Genomic DNA, 9,981 nt, shown 5'->3' on the forward strand with positions numbered 1-9,981 from the left:
TTCTACATTTGATTAGCATTTATAGAGGCTTGACACGGTATTTAAAAGACTCCATGAAGCAGGACTTAGACTAAGAAGTAAAAAGTGCAGTTTGTTCAAACACAGAGTATCGTATCTGGGTCATATCATAACAGAACAAGGTGTTGAAACTGACCCAGGGAAAGTGAAGAGCATAAAAGCCTGGCCAACACCAAGCAACGTGGGGAATCTACGCAGTTTCCTCGGCTTATGGTTTAACTACAGAAGGTTAACGTTTGTAAAGGGATTTGCCACCATTGCCAGTCCATTACATAATCTAACGCACAAAGATAAGAAATGTTTATGGACTACAGAGTGTGAAACAGCTTTCCAGGACCTTAAAAGAGCACATACAACAGAACCTGTTGTTGTACTGCCAGACTTTTCTGAAACAGTTATTTTTGACACGGATGCAGCTGCGTTGGTATTGGCACCGTTTAAAGTCAATCTAAGGACGGAGCTGAGCGAGTTGTCTCTTATGGAAGCAGATCCTTAACCAAATCAGAGAAAAAGTACAGTATCGCGCGAAAAGAACTGTTGGCAGCTGTACATTTTATCAAGGCATACAAACCCTATCTATATGCCAGACATTATGTCTTACGCACAGATCACAGCGCCTTGAAATGGATGATGAGATTCAAAGAGCCAGAAGGACAATTAGCCAGATGGCTGAACAAGTTATAAGAATATGACTTAGAGATTTGTCATCGAGCTGGTAGAATGCATGGAAATGCTGACGCATTTTCAAGGATAGATCACGATGCCATGTCGACGAACAAATGGAAAACTAAGCCAGTTGCAGCAATTAACCTGGAAACGTCAGAGCATGATATAAAACAACAACAGGCAGACGATTCAGAAATAGCTGAAGTAAAGAAGTGGATTGAAAATACCAAAAAGCTAGACTGGGACAAAATATCAACATGTAGCACAAGCTTGAAAGCATATTGGGCTCAGTTTGATCAGTTTGACCAATCATCAGTTAGAGACGGTATTTTGTATAGATAATCGTATACTAATAAAGAGAATGTTCAAAATGAGCAAGGTGCAGTGCCATGTTCCCTTGGACCAACAATAATAAAGTATTATCATGATGCACCACCAGGTGGGCATCTTGGAAGACAGAAGACTCTCACAAAAACAAAAAAATTACTGGCCAGGCATGGACAGAGATGTCAGAAAATAGTGTGCGTCCTGCTACAAATATGCTAAGAGAAAGAAATACGGTAAAACGCCGCGTGCACCAATGCAAGAAACAGGAGTCGGTGAGCCTAGAGAAAAAGTTGCCATGGACATTTTAGGGCCTGTGCCCACATCAAATAAAGGAAATAAGTACATTTTGTTGAATCAAGATTACTTCACCAAATGGGTTAAAGCTGTCCCACTTCCGGATATGGAGGCACAGACTGTAGCTCGAGCCTTCATAGACAACTTTGTTACTAAATTTGGTGTACCCAGAGCACTACATACCGACCAACGACGTCAATTCGAGTCGAGGCTGGTCCAGCAACTGTGTGAAATACTTGAGATCAACAAGACACGAACGACCCCATACCATCCTCAATCAGATGGTATGGTCGAGCGCATGAACCACACACTAGAGATTATGAACGTACGTCGACTCCAGTCAGAAATCTGCAATTAGTTTGCGTGGCATATAGGGCTGCAAAACAAGAGAGCTCCGGATTTACACCCAACTATTTAACGTTAGGTCGAGAAATTGCACTTCCCGTAGAGCTCCTGGCGGGAGTGCCAGCCTAGAAGAAATCAACAGAGCAATATCATCGTGTCAAACCGTTACTTTGAGGGAGTCGCGAAAAAGAACGAGGCAGTCGCTTTTAACGCCAGGGGAGTCGATTTTCTTCAATTGGAAATCCGCCGAAAGGTAGGTCTCGGCTTTTTGTTGCATTTATAACTAGAATTTGCACAAATGCTATATCGCATGGAACAATATGATAACTAAGGTACACGTACATCAGAAGTTTGCCAGGCTTAATCATGTAGTGTGCTTAAACACTTCGGATCTATTTTCAGTAGTCACAAATTTCGCTACGTCGATGGCAAAAATATGCATTAATGAATATTTACGAAACATAAGTAGAATGTAGGTGACCTAAGTGTGTTATTATTTGATAATCTTTATTGTTTGATAATCAGAATTTGGAAAATACTCGTTTAAGGAATGCACGGAGACGATTTCTAATTTCAGTGGAAGGTAACGGAGGGAGGATTCTATCTTTGTTCATGATTAAGAAAGGGGAGTAGCAAAATACTTTGGATTCAAATAAAAAATATGGTGTACAACTGATTATACATTATCCTGTTTATTTGATTTAAAGATACATGATGAGCTTTATTGGAAGAAGTTTGACATTGACAGCAAAGTTTGGTTGTATACTCCATGACGAATTATAGGCATTTCACCGAAGTTTCAGATGTGGTGGACAGGGCCATACAAAGTTCTAAAGAAATTCAGCGATGTCACATATCAGATAGTAAAGGGCAAAGAGTATCTGGTTGTTCACGTTGACAGGTTAAAGCCTTATGTTAGTCGAGAGATAAGTCTTGAGAGTCAGGGAACTATAACTGAAAGTTACGTGAAAGAAGATGTCACTGATACACCATACGTTTCAGACGTTATTATTGACCCTATTACTGCTCCGTACGTTGAGTACAACACAGAGACTGTCAACGATAATGAATTCGAAGCTGCGGTTACGGAAGATCAAAAGTTAGACCGCGAAACGACCATCCGATCTCAAAGGCGTTGCCGACAGCCGAGGTACTTTGAAGATTTTCAGCTGTATCATGTGACTGAATTGGACAAAACATCAAAGACAGAACAGTTCGCTTCTTCTCATTTGCATTCTTGCAATCGAATGGCGAGGACGAAGAATACAGTAAGAAAAGTAACCGCTATGCATAAATGTCCACTTTGTATCGAGGTGTTTCAGAGTCCTGAAGAAATTTTAGAGCATATTGGCCAAAAACACGACAAAAGAATTGAGTTTGACAACTGTGAGTATACCTCAGAGAGAACTACCGATATGAAGAGACATTACGAACGCCGACATTCCGCACACGCGAAGCAGGAGAACCGAAGCAAAGTCCTGAGGAAGACACTGGTACTGGGGAAGTACAACCCGGCGCCGCACTCAGCCGATGCCTGTCTTTAATCCTAAGAGAGACAAACCAGCTCCTCACAGCCATGGACAGACATCTATCAGTTGTCAAGCGGGGACAGGATTCCTATATAAGGATACCGCAGAACAATGCCAATAAGAGACCTCGAATGTGTGTGATGCGTTTACCCAGTGCAATGGAGTTTCGTTCGAAAAAGACGGATTTCAGAGACCGAATGGACCGAATTCAGTTGAAATTATTATGAACGTTCAGTGACGATGTGAATATTTCATTAACTTTTTTTAGCTCACCTGAGCTGAAAGCTCAAGTAAGCTTTTCTGATCACCCGTTGTCCGTCGTCCGTCCGTCTGTCCGTCCGTCCGTCTGTAAACTTTTCACATTTTCAACTTCTTCTCAAAAACCACTGGGCCAATTTTAACCAAATTTGGTACGAAGCATCCTTGAGTAAAGGGGAGTTTAAATTCTTAAAATAAAGGGCCAAACCCCCTTACAAGGGGAGATAATCAAGAAAAGACAAAAATAGGGTGGGGTCATTAAAAAATCTTCTTCTCAAGAACCACTTGGCCAGAAAAGCTGAAACTTATGTGGATGCATTCTGGGGTAGTGTAAATTCTAAATTGTTAAAATCATGACCCCCGAGGGAAGGGCGTGGCCATAATAGGGAATCCACGTTTTACATTGAAATATATGATAAAAAAAATCTTTTAAAATCTTCTTCTCAAGAACCACTGGGCCAGAAAAACTGAAACTTAAGTTGAAGCATCCTGGGGTAGTGTAGATTCTAAATTGTTAAAATCATGACCCACGGGGGAAGGGCGGGTCCACAATAGGGAATCCACGTTTTACATTGAAATATATAGAAAAAATCTTTAAAAATCTTCTTCTCAAGAACCACTTGGCCAGAAAAGCTGAAACTTATGTGGAAGCATCCTTGGGTAGTGTAGATTCTAAACTATTTAAATCTTGACCCCTGGGGGTAGGGCGGGGCCACAATAGGGAATCCAATTTTTATATTGAAATATATAGAAAAAAATCATCTTCTCAAGAACCACTTGGTAAGAAAAGCTAAGACTTTTGTAGAAGCATCCTGTGGCAGCGTAAGTTCTAAACTATTCAAATCTTGACCCCTGGGGGTAGGGCGGTGCCACAATAGGGAATCCAAGTTTTACATTGAAAAATATAGGAAAAATCTTTAAAAATTTTCTCCCCAAAAACCTCTTGGCCAATAATGCTGAAACTTATCTGGAAACATCCTTGGGTAGTGTAGATTTTAAATTGTTAAAATCATGACCCCCGTGGGTAGGGCGTGGCCACAATAGGTATTACAAAAAGATCCTCTGGTGAAGAACAGCAGGGCCAAAGTTATTCAGGCGAGAGTTGTGGTCCATGGGCCTCTTGTTTTTTGTTTTTTTTTTTTATAAAAGTGCCAAAATTTTCATTTATTTTCGCTATTCGGGACGTATCTCTAGGAGGGGTAGGTTGTGTTATTCAGGGCTCTAATTGGCGACTAATTTAGTCGCCATGGCGCCTAAAATTTTTGATTGGCGCCTAAAAAAAATTTCATAAGTCGCCAAATTGGCGACCATTTTAATTTGACTTGGCAATCGTCGAATTCTGTAAATTTTAACATTTTTAACAATTTAATGAAAAAGCAAAAAGAAATTTAAAAGAAGAGGGAATTATTTTTAGTAGTGGACATGTCATGTTTTCTTAATCACACCATGGGTCCCAATATTGATTACTATTAATTCTAAAAGTTGGCGCCTTAAAGAAATAATTGCCTGGCGACTAAAAATTCCCTTAGAGGCCTGGTTATAAAAAGTGACTTTTAGTAACATTAATGTTTATATTATGCTAAGATTATCTTTCTTTGTTACAATGTATAGATGTCGCTTCATTTTGATTTTAATCACTTGATCTTCATTGCATGTATATAAACCGTGATTTGTGTTGTATTAGTCAGTCTGTTGGCTCGCTCCTGAATAAGAAAATGCAAATAGATGCTAAGTAAGTACTGAATAAGGCAAATATTCCTGACTATAAGGAAGGGAAACAATTCTCAATCTGAATAAGGTTACAAATATATGCAGTGGTGACGCCATATTGTTTGTTGATGATAGACTTCCAATAAATTATATAAAACCACAATATCATCATTACACAAACATTTAGAATCTAGAATGCATTTTAGTTTTCATGGTGGTCAAAGATAAAAAAAGATTCCGTTTTATCTAGATGCAACGACAATCTGTTATCGATAAACCATGAATATTTTTAAAATCTGTTGCCTAAATTAGATTCATGGCAGAAGTATACACACTTGATTATAATGAATTTGGGATGACCTATCGAAAACAATCTAAATTTTGAACAAAATTGAATTAATGACATTAGTTGGCAAAAAGGGTATGAGATCTTGTAAGCTCTACTTCCAAACTTTTCTGAACTGTCAGGACCGTCACCAAATTTCTCGAGATTGGTGGAGGTGCAGTTGATGGTTTGGGGAGGGTAACCCCCCTCGGAACTTTTATCTTATAACATAGTGTGTTCACCATTCAATTCATTATTAAGCACCCCGTGTATATACGTACATGTATTAGCTAGGTCAGTTATGGCATGAATCATGTTTATATACAGAGGCTGTAATTTAAGTTCATTTTGACTTGTCAATTTTGTTCGGGAAAAAATCGACGGCGAGTAATCTCGACAATTAACTATAAAATTACTCAGATATTCTCTTATAATCCAATATGGTAATTGAAAGTAGAAATGTGTAAATGGTTTTTTTTCCAGAGATTTTTAAATTGTGAAAATATTGCTCATTTTTATACAATGAAATATATGGAGATAACGAACAGTATTAAAGCTCAAAAGTCCATTACAGGCCCGTAGGAAGCAATTTCAGTTTGGGGGGGCACAGCCATACATTTTCAGTTGAGGGGGCACTATCGACTACCAAAAATTCCTTGACAAGCAAAAAAAAGGGTATCAGACGTTTTAATTGAGGGGGCACATGCGTGTAGTAGCTATGTTTTCTATAGTAATCTATATATCGGCAAAATTATTGGGGGGCACGCCCCCCCCCCCGTGCCCCCCGGTTCCTACGGCCATGCATTAAACAATACAAAATAGGAGCAGAGCAAACACGGACCTCCAAAACATCAGAGGTGGGATCACGTGCCATGGAGGAGTGAGCAACCCCTGCCAACAGGTCAAACCCGCCGTGTGCTCCCTGCCATGATCGGGAAATAAAGGGAAAATCCGTCAACATTTGCTTTGAACAAATGCAACATTTGTAAAATGGCAATTGATGTGGCATATGGCGCTCTAGGTATCGTGTTTCTATGTTTCAACACGAAAATTTATAATTAACATGCATTATATATATAAATATATATTTTGAAAATTTTAATTTTTGAAATTCATTTTATCAAACAATGTTTCAGTTAACGGTTTCTCTTGGCGCTTATCTTGCTTTTGTAAGGGCTGCATGGGGCGGTTTTCCTTGCGATAAAGACATTGAATATTACAACATCTGTATGAAGTCAACCCAAATCTGCAACAACGCATGTGGACTCCACCTCACGGAATATGATATGTGTATGAAGAAAAAGTTTACGGATCTTGAGTCTAAAATTGAATCCCTTGAGCTTTCCTTAAATAAGACAAGCATCTGTAAGTTTTTTTGTTCTTTTTATCTTTTTGTTAATTATTGTTGTTCTTGACTTCTTTTTGCTTCCTTCTGAATGCATATCGGTAATTTTTGTAGAATCATTTTAATTCCTATGGGTCTGTTTATGTTCGAGGGCAACCAATATTTTACTGAATCGTGATGACGTTATTTCATGGGTAATTCTGCATCAATGAACCGAAACCTTGAAAAGATACCGTTTGTAGGAATGACGGTTGGTTGGTAAGGGTGACCCACGAAACCCACGAACAATAAGGTTTTACAGTATACTCTAGATAACTGTTTTGTCATTTTAGCTCATCACATCTCTTTCATGGCGGCTCCTGCAAGCAATATAAAACCCGTCGTAGGGACTCTTGTTTTTGGCAATGTTCTCATTAATAAGGGAGGAGCTTACAACGGAAAGACTGGTATGTTTACCGCCCCCGTAAGTGGGACATACTTCTTTATGGTCACTATTGGACTTCCAGCTCCTTCCACCTCCAATGGCAGAGACTATCTAAGAATACATATTATGAAAAACAGCAAAATGTCCTCCTACTTGTTTATCGGACCTGAAGGTTTATGGATCAAACGGTCAGAAAATACCTTACTAGAGCTTTCTAAAGGGGACAGAGTAAATCTGTTCATCAAAACCACTGGGAGTGGGTTTCCCTACATTGCTGGAAAAGATCACTATCCTGGTTCAACTTATCACTCACACTTCTCGGGATATCTTATAAATTGAAGCAGTTACTCTTTGAAAAAAAATGAATAAAGTCCTACTCTTTTCAAAGCGAATTATTTTTTATAACCATTAACCAAATTCTGTGTACAATTAAAGCAGACTGAAGATTTAAAAAATAATGCGGACGTATTAGTTTTGTTGTGACTGCAGCCTATGAAAAAAAATAAATACGTCATTTGAATATTTCTTTTATAAACAGGGCTCATTATTAACTAAAATACCCACTTGTCCATCGTACAAGTTGCTAATAAATGTTACTTGTTAGCTGCAGATCTGTAGGTCGCTGGTCTGGAAAAAAACTGGGATGGACACCAGCGAACTACAGATCTGCAGCTACATCTACAGTCGTTACTTGTCCGAATTTATTGTTTACTTGTCCCACTCTGAAAAATTATTAAAAAAAAATCTTTAGAACTTCATTTCAAGAATGAAGTAGTATGTTTAATTTAATTTGACCTTAAAAGTTTATTATAATTTTTTTTAAATGCTGATTTTAAATTCACTGGCTACCACTGTCTGTTACCTAGTACGATCGCGCTCGTCCTTGAACGATATCCGGTGATGATTGACCGAGACCTTAAGATTATGTTGTTTGCAATTTGAAAAAAAAATCACAGTATGAAATGAATTCTGTGGGGATTTTTTCCATCATATTTACAATATTTCATAATGGGACAATAAGTAACGTGTCCTATCGGACATACTTGTGCCTCTGGAGATTGACTTGTCCGATTGCAAAATGAGCTGGACACGGACAATTAATCGGACAAATGTTAATGTTGAGCCCTGACACACAAGGCAAGAGAAATAATATATTCGGTTTATTCCCGCCCCATGTTATTTTCGTCCTTTCACACTTGAAAACCATTTTGCTTAGTTACAATTTCGCCAGACACATTTGTGTCAAAGAGATAAAACTGCCTTCCTCTTTAGTTCATTCCCTTTTGAATTCGCCCTCTTGCGATGAAGACGAAAGGGGCGAAAGTAAAACTTTGGCATTTCTTTAGAACCAGACAAAATGTTCCCCATGGATGGAAAAAAGTACACTGCCAAACAAACATTATAATATTGATTTATAATAAAATTAAAAATATTAAAAATAAAAATAAAAATTATAAATAAAATTAAAATATTGTATTCTTTATTTAAAACTAACTGACAACAATTTCTCTATGTCTTTTTAAAAATCTCGATACTAGTATTCAGAACTTTGTTGTTTTTCTGTTAAGCATTGTTTGGAGATATATATATATATATATATATATATATATATATATATATATATATATATATATATATATATATATATATATATATATATATATATATTAGGGATGGTAATCGAATACAGAATTGTCAATCGGTTAACCGCAAGACGTTCCGACCGATTAACCGGTTAATCGTAACAAAATATACATTTCCGGACACGGTTTTTTAAAAATTAATTCTATTCATACCCCTCTCCCTCGCATTAAATTAATATATAAATTAAAAAAACGGCATTATTAATATTCTGTTTATGCTTTATCTGTATACTTTACGTATTTTGATTCAATTTCGAAAGGAAAACCATAAAACATCCAGGAGATACATGTAGGACATTGATAACTTTATGACGACCCCGGGGCTCAGACATTACACACGGTCATTCTGCATTGTCACCATAATTAGAAACAAAGTTTACACTACTACTTAATTTACAGTGTTTGCATAAAAAAATATAATTTGGCAGATAACTGCAAAAGATACACAATGTAATAGGTTCACAATACTCAACGGTGATTTAATTATTATCATTAAAGAAATACAGGACAGACTGGGTAAGGACAGTAAGGGCTCTTTGGACTGAGGTGTTGGGGTAATTGGTCAATTTGTGAAGTGTTTATCTATTATATGATAAATAGAATACTACGTTCTGAAATCTATATCATATGTCATATCAGCCCGCGCCTTCGGCCCTCTGGCAGATATTGGTGTCTCGCATGTGATATGGAAAAGGGTATGTATTATTCTCTTTGTACTGAACAGTAATATAAACTTTGATAATTAATAGTATTTGTTGAATCGTTGAGATTTGTTGTGTATATAGACTAAATGCTATTTTATACATGTAGCACAATTAGAACAAAAGATCTCTTACAATACTTTAATCTCTACATTCAATATCCTATGAAAATAACATTTTCTCCAGAAATGGTTGAATCCATCAGTTTCTCAGTTGGATCCCATTTATATTTGCCACATATAGCGTGTTTACATATATAAATGCAATTTATTTGAAACGTTTCGCAGTTTAACCAAATCAGGTTTAGCTAATATATACAGTTTGCTCCTTATTAACTCTTCCTTTTCAGATGAATTGACTAAATCGATCTGGTGCGCACTTTTCTTGGCTTGCAAG

General features: G+C 37.3%; 1 protein-coding gene across 1 annotated transcript; it reads left to right on the forward strand.

The window, feature by feature from the left end:
* The first annotated feature begins 7,166 nt into the window (after nucleotides 1-7,166).
* Nucleotides 7,167-7,580, forward strand: LOC133192825 (complement C1q tumor necrosis factor-related protein 6-like). Its single transcript, XM_061328831.1, has one exon. It carries the CDS (start codon nucleotides 7,167-7,169, stop codon nucleotides 7,578-7,580), a length of 414 nt encoding a protein of 137 aa, XP_061184815.1.
* Nucleotides 7,581-9,981: the final 2,401 nt, after the last annotated feature.

This window comes from Saccostrea echinata, unplaced genomic scaffold (assembly GCF_033153115.1).
Source record: "Saccostrea echinata isolate AGI-Se365-2 ecotype Australia unplaced genomic scaffold, CSIRO_AGI_Sech_v1 ptg000025l, whole genome shotgun sequence".
Classification (NCBI taxonomy): domain Eukaryota; kingdom Metazoa; phylum Mollusca; class Bivalvia; order Ostreida; family Ostreidae; genus Saccostrea; species Saccostrea echinata.

Excerpts from the sequence above, each read along its gene's own strand:
- LOC133192825 (XM_061328831.1), top strand. The coding sequence starts at position 7,167 with ATGGCGGCTCCTGCAAGCAATATAAAACCCGTCGTAGGGACTCTTGTT.